The sequence below is a fragment of the Quercus lobata genome, chromosome 10, assembly GCF_001633185.2.
Source record: "Quercus lobata isolate SW786 chromosome 10, ValleyOak3.0 Primary Assembly, whole genome shotgun sequence".
In the NCBI taxonomy this organism is placed as follows: Eukaryota; Viridiplantae; Streptophyta; class Magnoliopsida; order Fagales; family Fagaceae; genus Quercus; species Quercus lobata.
In genome coordinates this window covers 65,246,720-65,264,810 of record NC_044913.1, presented here as the reverse complement: position 1 = coordinate 65,264,810, position 18,091 = coordinate 65,246,720, and the positions used below count along the sequence as shown (strand labels likewise).

The 18,091-nt window shown below is 35.3% G+C and overlaps 1 protein-coding gene across 3 annotated transcripts in view; it reads left to right on the top strand.

The window, feature by feature from the left end:
* Window positions 1-18,091, top strand: part of LOC115962432 (nuclear pore complex protein NUP160) — a 31,280-nt gene that overhangs the window by 12,198 nt on the left and 991 nt on the right. The window contains exons 9-24 of one of the 3 annotated variants that reach the window (XM_031081267.1): window positions 1,752-1,934; window positions 2,109-2,298; window positions 2,455-3,026; window positions 3,755-3,917; window positions 4,320-4,594; window positions 4,709-4,896; window positions 9,894-9,970; window positions 10,087-10,433; window positions 11,416-11,484; window positions 11,577-11,892; window positions 12,212-12,337; window positions 14,200-14,308; window positions 14,403-14,474; window positions 14,570-14,705; window positions 16,546-16,653; window positions 17,709-17,849. In XM_031081267.1, coding sequence (XP_030937127.1) covers window positions 1,752-1,934; window positions 2,109-2,298; window positions 2,455-3,026; window positions 3,755-3,917; window positions 4,320-4,594; window positions 4,709-4,896; window positions 9,894-9,970; window positions 10,087-10,433; window positions 11,416-11,484; window positions 11,577-11,892; window positions 12,212-12,337; window positions 14,200-14,308; window positions 14,403-14,474; window positions 14,570-14,705; window positions 16,546-16,653; window positions 17,709-17,849 — 3,072 coding nt within the window. The other 2 variants (XM_031081266.1, XM_031081268.1) reach the window with 2 other exon arrangements.

Below are 18,091 nucleotides of genomic sequence, written 5' to 3'. Positions count from 1 at the left end.
ATCATTCCTCTTTTTTGGATCCAATTTCAAAGTTGTCGACTTCTTAGCCAATATATAGCTAGGAGTTCCTTGAAATAGATAAGATGCCCACCAAACCTTCACTTTGTCTCAGAACCTCTACGCCCTCAACCACATAATTTCAAAATGAAAAGGAATTCACCCTCTCTGTTGGCTCCCACCCTCGAAAAAATTAGAAAATGAATTGATAAAACTCTAGACATCCTTTTTTGGGAGAAATTAGTGAAATGAACTGCCGAAAGTGGAGAGAAGAGAAGCTGATCTATTCTAGATGCTGAGGAGGAATTAGACCATGTTTAAAGGGCCCCTTCCATAGGGATATCCATTAGCCCATGAAGAGAGATGAAGTCAGAAAATTCATACATAGACTGGGTATAACTTATAGCCCTTAATCTCTCTGATGGAAAACGGATTACATTAAAGTCGCCTCCTAGACACCATAGCAAATTCCACCAATAGATAAGTCCTGCCAGTTCCTCCCACATTTCTCTATGCTTCCTGTTCAAATTTGGACCGTAGACACCCGTGAAAGCCCACTCAAATTGATCACCAACATTTTTAAATTTGCAAGAGACTAAAAAATATCCCACCGCTTCCTTGACATTTTCCACAACCCTTCAATCCCACATGAGCAAAATGTCGTTAGAAGCACCTTCAAAACCCAAATACAACCAATCTATATAAGAACTACTCCAGATACTTTGAACAATTCCTCTAGTAATCAACTCTAGATTAGTCCCCTGCAAACAAACAATATCAGCCCTTCAAGTACTGCAAGGTCTTATCACAGTCAAGTGTGGATGTCAACCCATTTTGAGTCTCTACGGACTCATCGATGCCAAGAAGCTCAGCTGCAGCACCATCAGAACATTTGACCACTAGGGATAGCGTTGTGGTGTGTGTCGGTTCAAATTGAGACTGAATTGGCTCAAGCCTTTGCTTCATTGGAACTCAAAAACACCGAAGGACCCATCTCAGTGCTCATCGAGACACATTGCTTAGGGTCAATTGATGAAATGTGGGAAAACACTTGCTAGCAAACGCTTTGCACTCTCTTTACCCATGAACACTGAACAAAGAGAGTCCCTACATCTCTGATAAATATGTAACATGTAAAGAGTACCTCCCTCTTTAACCAAGAATTTGAAGGTTTTTGACTCAATGAAAAAGAAAATGGAAGCTCCCATGATGACAAGAAAAAACTAAAAATTTTGTGACTAATCTGAGGTAGCCAGGCCTCTAGTGACCAATCCTACCTTTCATGGAGTAACAATCATGTTGAACGTGATATTTCAGCAATTGTTATTCCCCTTCGTTGCTTATCGACCAATTTTTGACCAATGTTTTGAGAGGAAAAAGGTCCGAAGTAACATCAGAAACTAGACAAATAGAAGTTGTGGTACAGTCAACTATTCCCACCGATAACCCCACTTTTCAAATTACCACTGTTAAATTGAGTGGACATAATCACCTGGCTTGATCACCTTCTTAAAAGGAGGAGGAAAATAGGCTATGTTAATAGAGCAATTCCTGAGCCTAAGACAGATGATTCCACTTATGGTGTTACTTGCACTTTAAAAAAGAAACCAAGTTCTTAATTTATGTTGCAATGACTTAAAAAAAAAAAAAAAAAAAAAAAAAAAAATTCCAGCTCTGCCCTGTATTTTATGTATGAAATGCTCATCATTGCCTTTCAGAAAGTTTTCACAGTGCTTTGCTCTATGCATTTGCAGGATCATATTGTGCCATTTGTATCCTCAATTTTCTTACGCAGGCTGCTTTGTCCTGGTATTCATCATAATATGTCTTTGCGTGCAACTTTGCTGGATTACAATAGGCACTGGTCTGATTCAGAATTCCAGTCCTTAACTGCTGATGGACTGAAAAAGGAAATCCTTTCACTGATTGAACATGAGGTTCTTGTTGTTTTGTTATTTCAGATTCTAATAATTCTCTCTACTTTTTTTTTGTTTTTTTGATTTTGGAAGTAATCTCTCTCTCTCTCACTCTGAATTTTTTCTTTTCTTTGGAGGAGAGGGTGATATTCTGGAGGTTGTAATTAAACTGATAAACTATGTATCTTTTGCTAGGGGTCCACTGAAAATTCATCAGTATTTTATTGCTGGAAAAATTTCTGTATGCGATACTACCATAACTGGTGCAAGAACAATGCTCCATGTGGTTTGTTTGTTGACTCCTCTTCAGGTGCTATTGGTTTAATCAGAAAGAATTCATTCTCTCTTTTTCGCTGTATGGAGGATATTGAGCGGCTTATCAGTGGTATATTGGAGATCCTTGCTTTTTCTGAAGTAGATTTAATCCTATGTTCCATTGTTTTTGGACAATTTTCAATTGTTATTCATTGTCACCCACTGCCCCCTTTCTCTCTTCTCGAACTGTTTCTAATAATTCTGTTTCATATTTGTATTCTGCTAGGTTCTTCTGATGAACTTGGTGATCTTGTAAGCTCTGGGTTAGATTTATTTGATGATGATCTTGAGTGTGAGATTCTTCTTGAAGTGTTCAGGTGTGTTATTAGGATCAGTCAACAATTAGGCAAAACAGCTTCTGCCATATTTTATGAATCACTTGTTAGCGCGCCAGTTATTTCATCTGAAGAAATTCTTCCTTGCGTATCAAAGATTCTAGGAACTGGATATAGTTCATCAGCAGCAATGCTCCATATATCCGATATTGGAGCTGATATTGCTTGGGAGAAGAAAATGGCAGATCATAAAAATCTTCGGAAATTCTCTATTGACATGCTTGTATCTCTTCATGCACTGTGCAAAAGAGCTGACACATGGGGAATAGTTTTAAATGTAATTGAGAATTTTTTAAAATTTATTGTACCTCGCAAAATCATACACGGTCTTGATGCTGAAACACCATCAAGTATCAATGCTGTCACCTTGGTCCAGGCTACTTCTCAAATTTCACAGGTGATGTTTGAAACTGCAATGGATATTCTTCTGTTTCTAACCTATCTGGTGAACATAAGTGGGCAGGTACTTTTTCCTTATTTTATAATTTTTGTTGTCAGTGATTGTTCTATTTGATATTTCTTCATTTGTTATCTATTTATATTTTTAGCAAGCAAGTATGAAAATTTTCCAGTTCTATGATATAGATATGCCTCATAATGCAGATATATTTTTCTTGCATGCTTATCTGCTTGAAATCCCAGAAGCAAAGTTCATTTGTCTCCTGTCAGTAGTGTTGCTTTGATCAAAATTTGTTCATTTATAAAGCATGATCAATGGTATATATAGTTCTTATGTATGTATGAATGAAAAGAGTTGCTTATAACATATTATTGAAAATTTGGGATAACTGTTTAGGGTTGCAAACATGAACTGACTACTCTGATACTCATGTATTTAATTTTACCTGTCATGTTTCTGTTTGCTTTACTTTTTTTGCACATGCTCACACTAGTCTTTCAACGTTATTCTCATCATGATGGTTTTTTATTCTCTTTAAGAATATCAGATACATAGATTAACTATTTTAATACGTGTAGAAAATCCATTAAATTTTGCATGCAGATCCATATGTGTGAATACTCATGTATTTAATTTTACCTGTCATGTTTCTGTTTGCTTTACTTTTTTTGCACATGCTCGTCTTTCAATGTTATTCTCATCATGATGGTTTTTTATTCTCTTTAAGAATATCAGATACATAGATTAACTATTTTAATACGGGTAGAAAATCCTTTAAATTTTGCATGCAGATCCATATGTGCCATGATGATATATCCAGAATACAACTTGAAATGGTCCCAATGATTGAAGAAATCGTTTCTGAGTGGCATATCATTCATTTCTTTGCCACCACACCATCTCAACCGGCTGCAATTGAGGATTTCAGTTTGCAGCTTTCATCATTACAGATTGGTAAGTTTATGCTATGGTTTTCTATGCATTTCCTATTGCTGTCCAGGTTTCTCAACACATGGAATAACACACTGATATTTTAAGATAAAGAGTCTTTTGTGACATAAAATTGCTTATTTTAATAAATAACATTTAGCTGTAATATCTGCATAACATGTGATGTTAAATTGGAATATTCTCTAGCAAGGCAGGCAATTTTGTAACGTGAAACATGCTACAGTTACCTTAGCCTTCTTTGGGTTATTGATACTTGTTGAAAGTTGGGTGCCAGATGCATACTCTGCCATTCTATATAGCAATAGCCAATATGTGCCTTAGGGTTCAGGGAGTTGGATCTTATGTGGGTTATATTGCATGATGTACTACAGACTTGGTAATCATCCTGTTTTTTCCTTGGTCCAGACAGCAATATGGGTAAAAGGTCATGGAATGAGAAGCTTGGCAAATGTCACTTCACATTGGCTTTTATACTTTTACTAAACATGCAAAGTCTCCCTGGAGGTCATACCCTCCTTTCTTCAAGATGTCTCCCTAATCCACATGATATTAGTAATTCGATTCAAGACTTTACCAGCTGGATCATTTGGGGCAAGTCTAGAGAGCCCTCTTCATTCTTGAGCCACTCAAGAGAGCTTGCACTGATACTTCTTAGACATGGCCAGTATGATGCTGCCGAGGTGATTATTCTGCCTTCCCTATGATGAGAACCTTTATATTATACTTTAAGAAATTTCTCTGAAACCTTCTGTTTTTGTTTTTTTCTCTTTTTTTCCCTCTAATTCTTTGTAAAGTACCTACTCACAATGGTGGAGGCACATTTACGGAAGGAGAAGACATCTCAAAGTATTCAAGATAGTGATAGTCAATGGTGCATACTTCATCATCTTCTAGGATGTTGCTTCCTTGCTCAGGCACAATATGCATCACATGGAATGATGAAAGAGAAGAAAGTCAATGAAGCTGTCTGCTGTTTCTTCAGGTATTCAGTATTCTCTAAGACTTCAGGGAAAGGACATGGGAATGGATTGGAATTAGACCTCTTCAGGATTCAAAAATTTGAAACTTTACTTTCTTTTACCCTTTTTTTAAGTATGTATTATTATGTGACTAATACTTTAGTACAAAGGAGTTTTCCTTTCAATGAATTTTATTACCTAAAAGAAAAAAAAAAGTATCAAAGGCAAGTTTCATTCATGATTTTTGGAGGAGCTATACTCCATCAATTTCAGACATTAGGGTGATGTGGAAACGCAAATAAAATTTTATTTAAAGTTAGCCAAGAGCCTTGTTGTTCAACTGACACTTTCTAGTATTTCCAATGGAGACATCAAGGTTCAAATTCCCCAACCCTAATTCTAATTTAGTCTTATTTAATTTTATGAGTTTTTTAATATTTTTATAGGTCAATTGGATTTTAATTTCAGTCTTTAGAATTGATTGGGTTGTTAGTAATTTTGTTTAATTTCCTTGAGTCAAAGTTATTTTTGTACTTTTCTATATGAAAGTATGCTATTGTATTCCTATGTAGGCAGTTTACAGCTTGATTAATAAAACTTCTTTTAGAAGTCTTCCAATGGTCTTGTGCTTACTCCAGCCAACTTTCAAGTGTTGACTCCTAGGTTTGTTCTCTTTTGCTTAGTGCTAACTTCAAGCAAGACTAGTTGTTAACCCCTAGGTTATTTGATGCTGGAAAGTTAAAGAGCTATATATTTTAATTTAGTATTATTTAATTTTGCAAGTCTATATTTTATTTTAGGTTGTAATAGTTTATTAGGTTATTATTAATATAATTTCTAAAAGTAAGGTTATTTTTGTACTAAGGCAATTAAGGTCTCCCATTCCAATTAGAATTTGGGTTTAGTACTCCTATGTAAATAACTACTTATCAAAAAAAAAAAAAGTACTCCTATGTAAATAACTAACAAAGGGGAGATTATTTTGATGAACAAAGATTTCGATTGAAATTGTCTCTGTAGTCCGGTGCCAACTCCAGCCCACCATAGGTGCAGACTCCAAGCAAACATAGGTGTTGACTGTCAACACCAATGTGCTGACTCTATGGTCAGGTTAAAAGCTATTACAAGGTGTTGAGAACATGGGGGATGTATCTTTCCCTTGGAATAACGTATGGAGAGTGAGAGCTTCACCTTGGGTTGCTCTGTTAACTTCGACCAACTTCGACCAATGCTTTGGGGAATTTTTTTTTTATTTTATTTTTTTGATAGGTAAGAAAAAGTATAATAAAAGGTCTGCTAAAAAACATAAGCAGCCAAGGTTACAAAAAAACAACAGCTATATACAAGAAAGAAGTGAATCTATAAACATAGTGAGAGATTTACTAGATGTGAGTCCCCAAACCCAGGACCAATCGAACAAGGTGCCAACAAAGGAGGCAAGCAGCTGATTGTTTGAGCTCTTCACATCCTCAAAAGTGTGACTATTACGCTCCCTCGAAAGACACCACATTAAACATAACGGAATCAAATTCCAAATATTGGACAAGTATTTCCCCTACCAAAAAGAAGAATAGTATTTATGGGGAATCTGTGAGCCACCTATTTCTTCAATGTTCAATTCTGCAGCTCTCTAGCCATTAGCACTAAGCCTCTTCATCATAAGTTGGGTGATATTAGTCTCCCTAATTGATCTTTTAGCATGTTGGAAAGGGAAATTTGTAAGCATACTAATAAGAGATTTGGAGGCCAATTCCTCTATGCCTTATTTGGACTATTTGGAGAGGTGGATTGACACACTTTTGAAGAAAAGATGCTATGGTATTCGTTAGTACAACTGAAATTATTGCTCCTTAAATCTCCTTATGAGTGGACATCAATCTCTACTTTTCCCGTATGGAACCTTGTGGATTTTATAGCTACGTTGAACTTTAGATGATCCTCTTGTAATTCTTTTGTAATCTTTTGTCTCTTTCTTTGTATACTCCCATGCCCTAGAGTTGTGCCCTTTTTGCACTTTTAATGTAGCTAGAAGGTGTGAATGTGTTGATGGATTTACTTTACTCTATACAAGTTGTAGATAGGAATGAGGATTGTTTGCTTTGCAATCCAAATGGGAAAAGGGAAATTTAATGTTCGGTCCATTATGCATGTTTTTGAGATGTATGCCTCACTTTGTGTTTCCTGGGAAAAGTATTTGGGTTGGTAAGTTTCCATGTAAGGTAGCTCTCTTCGTATGGACAGCAGCTTTGAATTTCATAATGGCCGTAAATAGCCTTGTTAAACGGAAGATAGTGGTTTTAATAGATGTGTAATTTGTAAGGGAAGTAACAAAACAGTTGAGCTCTTGTTTGTGCCATAGCTAGAGAGTTGTGGTCTATTGCACTTAGGGCTTTTGGGGTACTTTAGGTAATGACAGGTCAGGTAACACACTGTTGACTATTTGTAGAGGGGGTGTTTAGACATCACCAAAACAAGGTTATGTGGAGAGAGAGGACTCGCTGGAATTTTAAAGAACGAAGAGTAATCTATGCAAGATATTAAGAATAGCTTTTGAGATCTTTTTTTTTTTTTTTTTAAATTTTTTTAAATTTTAATATTGTACTTTGATTGGGGGGGTGTCTTGTAGTTCTATTGTTGATTTTTTTGCACCTCATGAGTGTTTGATTTTAAATCTTTAAGGGCACTTACATTTGAGCCATACTTCTTTCTAATAAATTGTTCTCATTAAAAAAAATAATAATAACGACAAAACTTGAGTCCCAAAACTTTGGTTTTTTTTTTTTTTTTTGGATAAGTAATAAATTTTATTGACATCAAAAAAGGGACACCCTAGTACACAGGGAGTGTACAAGGGGTCAACAAAAATTACAAGAATCAAGAAAATCAAGAAAGGAAGAAGAGAATGATTGATTTTGCAAAGTAGCCAACCAATCTAATAAAGTCCTAAAGAAGAAAAGCTTGAGGTTTGGTATGGATCTCTCATTATCTTCAAAACACCCACTATTCATTTCCTTCCAAAGACACCACATTAAGCAAAGGGGAACAATTAACCATATATGACCATTTCTACAACGATCAAATCTGCCTTGCTAGCAAGCTAGAAGCTCCACAACAGACTGTGGCATAACCCTGCTTACTCCAAATAAACCCAAAACCATAGACCACAAATCCATAGCAACTAGACAGTGAAGAAATAGAAGGTCAACTGATTTACCGTTACACTTGCACATATAACACCAATCCAATATCCAAACCTTCCTTTTACGTAAATTTTCAATCATCAAGCATTTCCCTAAAGCAACAGTCCAAACAAAGAATGCCACTCGAGAAGGGATCTTCTGCTTCCAAATAATTTTCCATGGAAAACAATAGTCATTAGAGCCACTAAAAGACTATAATAATTATTAACTATGAACCCCTTATTTCTATTTGGTTTCCAACACATCTTATTCTCACCAAACCCCTTCACTGTAGCACCATATATGGTATCCATGAAGCTCGACACAGCCTTTAATTCCCGAGCATGAATACCCCTAATGAAACTTACATCCTAGAGAAGGACTCCATTAGTGGACTTCATAAGCTCTACCACACTTGGTGTTAACTATGGATCCTCAATCAATAACCTAGCCTCCTTCATCCCTCGGCCTTTAGGATCAAGGGTAGTGCAAAAATATTTACCTCTTGTCCATTGACTATGTCTTTCGGCCTGAACTTAGACCTTGACTCACTCTCCATGGGAAAACCTTATAAAAGAACCCTTATAGCTTGTTTGGATGGAGGGAGAGTAGAGGGGAGTAGGGTAGAAGGAAGGAGAGTAAGTTAAATTACCTTACTTGGATGTTTATTAAGGGAGGGGTTCTAACTACTTCTAACCCCTCATTTTTATCCCCCAAATTGGAGAGATTTGGAGGGAGAGTAGAGCATAGAAATGTTTGACCAAATGAATTACCAAATTTACTCTTATCATATCAACAAAATTACAACTTATGAAAATGTTAATTATTCTCCTCCCCCTTAATTTTAAAAACATCCAAACAATTCTCCTCCCCTCTACTTTCCTCTACTCTCCTCTCCCTCCAAACTTCCAAACATAGCATTAGGCTTTTGGGGCATCGTACCAATGTATGCATTACTCAAGCTGACATTTCGCCTACAGTTCGTCCAACATTGTTCTCTGGAGTGCTTCACCCTAAGGCAGAATGTTTCCCTACCAATGTCTTTTTACATTCCACAGCTTGCTTTATCCAAAAACTTAAAAATCCACTTCTATAAATAAAAAAAGAAAGGTAGAAATGAATTGTGTACTGTTTGTATACAATGATATAACTACAAGAGTTTATGTAATACATACGGATCTAAACCAAACTTTTTTTTTGGGGGAATGAATTATGGAGTCTTAAGAATTGTGCTTGAAAATATGTAAGAAAACAAAGAGGAATATATCCCCATCATAAAAAATTGTGGGGATTCCAAGATGGAATCATTATTTGCTATGGGCGTGTTGGTACAGAGCAGAATAGTGATCACCTAAGGTAATTAATGCAGCTGCTTAGTTTGTAAGGATCGCCTATATTTTGCCTCGTACTCTAAAGTGCCTATTACCCTTTTGACAGACCGTTGCACATTCAATTAGAGCTAATCTTAAATTTGTATTTTCTTGATGTTTTATAAAAAGCAAATACTGTTCACTTCTAAGATCAGAAAAAACAAGGTGTCCACATCATGAACACCTTGTATTGGCTTTCATCTGTTTTTTAGTTTGTTTTAATAATATTCTTATTACCTATAAAAAAAAAAAAGATCAGAAAAAATAAATGAAAAGCAAAATATTTGAATTTGAAGAACTAGTATATCACATTATAAAGGAATAAATGTATATTCTATCACTGTCTCTCTGTGTTTTTGGTCTTACTAGTTTTGGTTGCAAATCTTCAATTTAAATATTGCATTAATTTCATGGTTTTAAATGCTCACCTGTCTTGATGGTTTGGATTGCCATTGGGAATTTTTTGTTCAGAGCATCGTCAGGAAAAGGAGCTTCCCAAGCTTTGCAGAGTTTGTCTCACAAAGCAGGATTTGAGCATCTTAATTTCAGTGAGCTTATTCAGAAAAGATTGCAATTATTAGTTATATTTTATAACATATTGACGATATTTTTTTTATGTTATTTATTTTTAAGTATTTGTTATTTTCTTTTTTCCCCATCCCAGCTGGTTGTGTATCAGATGCTGCATGGAGATTACATTACTATCAGTGGGCAATGCAGATTTTTGAGCAACATAATATTAGTGAAGGTGCTTACCAGTTTGCACTTGCTGCTCTCGAGCAAGTTGATGAAGCTCTAAGTCCTAATGGTGAAAACTCAGGTGGAGATCCATTAAGTGAATCAACTGCCACTACCAAAGGAAGACTTTGGGCAAATGTCTTCAAGTTTACATTAGATCTTAATCACTATTATGATGCATATTGTGCAATAATTACAAATCCAGATGAGGAGAGCAAATACATCTGCTTGAGGCGTTTCATAATTGTTCTTTATGAATGTGGTGCCATGAAGGTTCTCTACGAAATCATAAAATTTCCATTATTGTTTTGCTGTTGTATCCACTATTCTTTTTACTTCATGAGAGAGAGAGAGAGAGAGTCTTTGATGTGATTTTCAAAATCCATTTAGGAGAGACAAACAGCATTACAAATTGGCTTGGTTTTGTCTCTCAAAAAGTGCTAAAAGAATTGTCCATAAAGCTTTGGCAAGCCTGAAAGGAGGGTAGAATACTTTTTGCAACATGCCAAATGCCTTGGTACAAATTTAATATGGAAACTCCTCAACTAGGAAGCATGAACACCTCAAAACACCTGTTAAACTGTAGCTTATTATTGATACATATTCGATGTGGCTACATAGGGATGTGGTGGGATATCTGTCTCTTACATATCCATATAAAAAAATAGTTTTTTTTTTTTTTTGGATAGAGAATACTAATAAAAAATGTTTTTTTTTTGGGATAGAGCATGTATATGGCATGGATACAAATTTTTTTTCCTTTGGTGGTGTGGGGGTGGGAGAATGGATTGAAACAAAAGGTCTGGTATTTCAGAAAGTTGGAGACCTTCAAAATTTCAAATCTCTATGAATGTAAAACATGAATTTGGGACTAAGGCTTTGATTGTTGTTGTTGTTGTTTATAGCTTCATTATTAGTATTCAAATTTTAACTAAAAATCAGATCTGCATATATATGTTTAGAAATATGTGATTATATATTAATTAATTAATGTATGGCCGCCACATCGTATCCTAAATATTCAAGAATTGACATAACACCACATCCATATGGCATTGTTTCCATATCCCATATCTGTATTGATGCTTCATACCACCTCAGTTTCTGCTTATTCCATCAACATTTGTCAACCTTTGGTGCAGGAGGCTTTATACACTCCATGCCGTGTTAGTTATTTTCATCATTTGACACTATTAGACTAATTTTCCAATCCACCTGTTACCAGAGAGTTTGATGCATTTTATATTGATGGCAGATTCTTTGTGGTGGTCAACTACCCTTTATTGGCTTAAATGATAAGGTAGAACAAGAGCTTGCCCGTAAGGTGTGTCCCTTAGTTGCAAAACAAACTATCTGCTTTCTTATTCAGGTTCCTGCATATCAATGTTAATGACATTCCTGCTCTGAAATATTTAGGCAGAGCGTTCTGATATATTGGCAAAGCCAAACTTATATAAGTTGCTGTACACATTCGAAATGCATCGACATAACTGGCGAAGAGCAGCAGGTTACATGTACCTATATTCAGCTCGTTTGAGAAGTGAAGCAACTCTGAAAGACTACCAGAACACTGCTCTTGTGCTGCAAGAGAGACTGAATGGGCTCTCTGCTGCTATCAATGCACTGCATCTTGTTCATCCTGCATATGCTTGGATTGATCCTCTGCCTGAAGGAAATTCTCTTCACAATGAGCATTATCCTCGTAAAAAGGCTAGAAAAGTGGAGGAACAGGGTAAATAAAGCAATTGAAAAAAGAGTTTTTTTTTTTTGGGTTTAATTTTTGTTTTATATTTACATCTTTGTTCTCATAACTACCACATGTTTTGACCTCTTGTTCAATTGGTACTTCCTGATGTTTCCAACAGAGATGTCAATTATTTGAATCCCCTCTCAATCCACATCACACACATACACTTAGATGTATCAAAATAACTGCCATGGGTTTTCTTGCATCCTTCATGGTAGACTTTCTGTGAGATTTATAGAGTTTTAGTATGTGCATTATGCTTCTTCGTTTGAGTCAATAATATTTCTTCTTTTTGCTACAGCAGTGAGCAATGATGTTCAGTCTCAAAGATGGCAGTCTTATATTGATATCGAGAAACTTGAGAATGAGTTTGTGCTTACTTCAGCAGAATATTTTCTTTCAATGGCAAATGTCAAATGGACGTTTACTGGTAAAAGTCTTTAACATCTTTTGTCAAATGAATATTTTCTGGTAAAACCGTAGGATATCTCGTTTATATATTCTCATTGAGAAATTGCCTGTGGATAAATATCACCAGATAATCCTGTTCCTTGTATTCATTTACTTTGCCTAATCATTGGCCAAAAGTTCATACAATGTCAAAAACTATTATTTTAAAAATATACCTTCATGTTAAATGATCATGCATTTTGGAATATCCACTTTAAGTATTTCTCTCTCTCTTTCTCTCTCTCTCTCTCTCTCCTTATGGTCATGGACTAAAATGAAATATCAATTTTTCTGTCAAAGATAAATGGAAATTGACATTTGAAAGTCAGATATCTTGTTAAGCCAATCAAACAATGCCTTTCCAGAAATTGCACCTTAACATATAGAATGTTTTCTTTCATAGATATAAAATTAATAAATAATAGGGTAAATTACACCTTTCCACCTTGTACTTTTACCCCAATTACACTTAATTCCCTGAACTATTAAATGCACAATTGACCTCCCAAAGTTGTAACTCTGTTTCAATGTCCCCCTTACCGTTTGTTATGGTGTTAACTCTGACAGTATTTAGTATTAAAAAACCAATTTACCCCTCTACAAAACATACGGCTGAAGATAAATTGGTCTTCCAATGCTAAATTCTATTAGAGTTAACAGCAAAACATATGGCAAGGGCTTAAGTGTAATATATTTTGAAACTTGGGGGTCGATCGTGCGTTTTGATAGTTCAGCTGGTGAAGTGTAATCGGGGTGAAACTTTAGGGTGGAAAAGTATAATTTCTCCTAAATATAAAATAAAGAGAATTGAGTATATGTGATCTGCCTCTGTGTATATGTATGTGTGTGCGTGAGAGAGAGAGTTTGGTTCAGCCACCATACTGACCAGCCATGGTGAAGTAGGCCACAGTGGCATCAGTGGAAGCTTAATGGCTCTGCTATTTGATGATGGGGAGAGAGGGAAAACATATGTTGACAAAGATGGCCTTGGTGTTGTCAATGATGATGGTATTGGTGGCCATGTACGTAGAATCCTGCTTGTTTCACTTTCATCTGAGGCAGATCAAGCGGTGTCAGTGTTGGAGCTATTTAGATGGTAGAAGAAAAATAGATTTGGACCTGGAATTTTAACCATGTTAATGCCACCAATACAATGGATCTAAGATTTATTTATTTCTTTGTGTTTAGAGAGAGAGAGAGAGAGAGGTGGAGTCTTTAGCTTTACTTCTTGTCTTTGTCTTCCACTTATTTTTGTATTTGTTCTTCTCTTGGAATTCTTCTCAAACACTAGCAAACATAGAAGACTAAAATTGTTAATATCGAAACAAAACCATTAAAAGAAAAGGATCTAGAGTTTTTTTTAATCCGCTTCTCTCTCTCTCTCTCTCTCTCTAATTTCAGGAATAGCTAGATGTGTCTGAATTTTTATTATTTTTTTCCTTATCCTTTATTTTTCCCTTCTTTATCAGTAAAATTTAGAAGAAAAAGAAGGAAAATATAATGTACAGTGTGTTGAAATATAGATAAGGAAGTGTCTTCATTTTCTTTATTCGTTCAGTCATGTGCTTGTCACATGTATTTTTTCCGTTACTTTGGATTGAAAAATTATTATTTTTTAATTCACTACAAAGTTCAGGGAGATTTAGTGACACCTTCGAAAAATCAAGTTGGAAAACTGTAAGTAGGTTATACTAATAAGAAAAAATTGGTTATACCATGGAGTAAATTCTCAATGTTCTTTTTTATTTTTTTTTATATTTTTTTTAAAGTAATTCTCAGTGATCTTTTTCTTCCCCTAATTTTAATCAATTTTTATTTGTACTATTTCCTATTTTCTTGCAGAAATTTACAATGCGTCAACAGATTTGGTTGATCTTCTGGTCCAGAAAAGTTTGTACGATATGGCATTTACAGTTCTTTTAAGGTTCTACAAGGGTTCAAGATTGAAAAGGTGCGTTTTGTGCTTATGTTGCAGCATAATTTCATTACAATTACTCATTCCTTTTGCATGCCTGTAAATGTGACTTGGGTCCTTTCTTGCTCAGGGAACTGGAAAGAATTTTCTGTGCTATGTCACTGAAATGCTGTCCAAATAAAGTAGATTCTTCATGTGTTCGGTAAAAACAGACTTGTCCTTGTTATCCATGGGCTTTATTTGCTTTTGAATTACACATCTGCAATGTAGTAACATTGGGCGAGTTATGACTTTCAGGGATGATCTCAGGACACATGGTCTTTTGTTGACATCATCAAAGAATGAAATGGCTGTTCATGTTTCACAAGATGTGTGTCCTGCAACTCAACAATTTAAGCGGAATACTCAATGGGAAACTCTTGAGCTTTATCTTGTTAGTATCTTCTGCATTCTATAATAGTTTAATTTGCCTTTCAAGGTTCACCTAAACCTTCAAAGATTTCTCTTTTATTTGTAATAAATTTTAAAAAAGCTCTAGATTTCATATACCTGTCAATCTTTTGCATGTAGAGTTATACTATATTTATGTGTTTTGTTTGCTATTGACTTGTTATCGTTTGTTTGCTATTGCTGGTTGGCTTAACCTAGGCACCAGACAATCTGATAATCTGATGCCAACAAAAGCAGTGAAGTTCTGTGTTCTGAACATGTCCTTTTTCCCTTACCTTTCTTTTTGATTTCTCTTTTTATTTGCAATCTTACTCTAAACAGTACAAGTTCCGGTGGTGTTTAAGTTGTTCCAGAGGTTAATTCTTTTAGTTGTTCTGGATATTATTAAAATGTTTACAGTGTTTGTTATCATTTACTTGACGTTCTTACATTTTGAATTCATAAAATGGGTGTTTGAAGTAACCCTGATTTTAGTGGTTGATGGGTAATATTTTCGAACGAGATATTTGAAGCCCCTTACATGTGCCTAGCATTGTCTTTGTTCATGAGCCAGCAATTTCAACTTGCCAACCTTGTAAGAGAATTTTTTTGGAACTAGGTTCAATTGAGGTTTCTTGTAGTTGTTAATAAAAGCCTGATCAACCTAGTATATAACCTTTGTAACTTATCAAAAAAAAAACCTAGTAAATAACCTTTGTAGGACTCATCACACCCACACAACACACACTTAATCAATATCCAATCAAATTTGGAGTATCACAATCTCACCCACTGAAATCCTTGACTTCCTCATCAAGGCCCACTTTGTGGGGGTAGTGTTTCAGAGCCCACAATTGTGTTATAGGAAATTTGTTAGTGTAATCTTTTATTTTGTTTTCTTTTTGGAGATTGAAAATATGTTGACTTTTAGGAAATTTTTGGTAGTATTATTTGAACTTTAGGTTTGATTCAATATTTGAAGAAATGTTGAGAGCCTGAGTCCTAGACTTCAAAGGTAGCTAGATTGATCATTCAACCTTGGTGAAATTTGCATTTAACAATAGCTATTAAGCAAGTCTTGGGATGACACTGTATGAGGCTTTATATGGAAGAAGGTGTAGATCTCTGATATGTTAGGATGAGGTTGGTGGGTGGAAAATTTTAGTGTGTTCTGATAAGTCATGTATTTAAATCCTTGGTATGGGTTTGGTTAGTGACAGGGTGGGTAGAAAAGGTGGGGTTTGCAGTGGGTGATGTCAACCTGCACCTATTGATTTAAGCAAGTTGGTGGGTCCAGGTTGGTAATTTCCTCCACTAGGACTTCATAAATCTTGATTTTAGCTCCTGAGGATCAGGTAATTGTATGTCCTGCAAATATTTCTATTTGGGTGTGGGTAGGTCATCAAATTGTGATTCCAGAGCTCAAATGATAGCTTTGTTTAAAGCTCTCAATTTAAAATAAATAAATAAATGACAAATGGGTTTTCACTTAATGAGTTTATCTATGTTCATGGTCAGAAACTTGTTAAGAGTTTTTCTGCTCAAAGTCTGAATGAATTTGAAAGAGTGCCTTTACTGCAGCTTCTCTCCTTTATCGGGGTCAAGTTTTGTCATAACTGTTTGATGGGTTTATTTTTTTGTGTGTGTGTGGAGATGGTTAGAAATTATATATGTGTGTGTGTATGCTATTGACACTGAAACTCAAACCCCTCTCCCCTAAACCCCCAAGCACTTTGATGATGTCTATAATTTCTCAGTTAAAAGAAACCATGAAAGTTGTCCCCACCCCTCAACCATTATTCCCTTTATTTTTCCACCTTATTTTTACCTCCTTTAAATTGCAGGTAAAATATAGGGGATTTCATGCCAAATTACCAGTTATTGTTGCTGAAACCCTCCTTTCTATGGATCCTCAGATTGAATTGCCTCTTTGGCTGGTTCAGATGTTTAAGGTACTTTCTCTAGCTAGAAATTGGAATATCTGGGTTTTAAATATGTGATGAACTGCGTTATAGCTTTAAACTTGATATACCTTTTCTATCAAACAATTAACATAGGGGCATCTTTAGTCTCTCTCTCTCTCTCTCTCTCGTTTCTGATTTTGGAAATGGGACCGAAGTTATAAGAGCATTAGATGGCCCTAAGGGTTAAATGAGCAAATATAAGAAGAAAAAGCAACATTATACAAGATAAACTGTCAAAAAGAAAAGGAAAATAGGACTATTGTCAAAACTACACTAACGTATATCTTTCATTGAGTTTGGTGTTTCTTTTTCTTCAATTATTGACTAATTCCAGGGAAGTCATTGCTTAAGTCCAAATGTTTTGACTTTTTAGTCTCAGCTTGTTAGTCTATCTATGCTTCAGGGTATTAGCCATACTCGCTATTGGACACCTTCTTTGAGTTGCAGAAATGTTGCTTTTCCATCAAAATATGTTTTTTTTCTGTTTGTTTGATGAATATATGTGCTACATTTCATCTCAATATTCTATTTCCTTAGGGTTTTTTTTTTGGTGGTTTTCCTAGTAGTTTACGGACTCTGTTCAGTGCTGAGATTATTGTTCCTACGCCACTTATTGTCTTTACAAACAGTTCTATTCTATGCATTGAATCAGCATCACATAAGGGTTGGGTAGAGTATTCTGAATTTCAATTATTGTTCATTTTCCATCCTTATTGTCTTTACAGACTCTTCTTGCTCAGCATCATTCTTGGCAGATTATTCTGAACCTCAGATTATTGTTCCCATGTCAATTTGCCTTTATGGGTTCTTGGACACATGTTGGGAGAGTATTCTGAACCTCTATTTTCCCTGATTTGACTCACCTTTTTGGACACATGTTGCCATGTGGTTTATTCCTTCCTTGTTAGTGCTATTTTCTTGAATTTTTTCAATCAGATTGATGGGTTTCCATGGGCAGATTGGATATTAAATCTCATTCTTGCATTGATATGAACCTATGCTATGCTTCACCTCCTTAACCATTTTCACACGAGTTGTGACAGGATAATCGAAGGGAAAGGACCTGGGGGATGACTGGTCAAGAATCAAATCCTTCGTCATTATTTCGGCTCTATGTTGATTATGGTCGATATACAGAGGCTACTAATCTGTTGCTTGATTGTATAGAATCATTGGCATCAGCGGTAAAATGCAATTTCTTTTCAATATGCAAATTCATTAATTTCATTTTGGACCAAGTTTTCCTCCAAATTGTTTTGGAAGAATCTCCTCAAACCCATTACATGGTGACTCATAAAACCATTCATGTGTATTATTTAAATAAGTTATATGACTCATTAAATAGGTCATCTAACTAAAAGTACACATGAATGGTTTTTTCAATTTATCAATTATCATATAGTGGGTGCATACTGAAACATGTAGC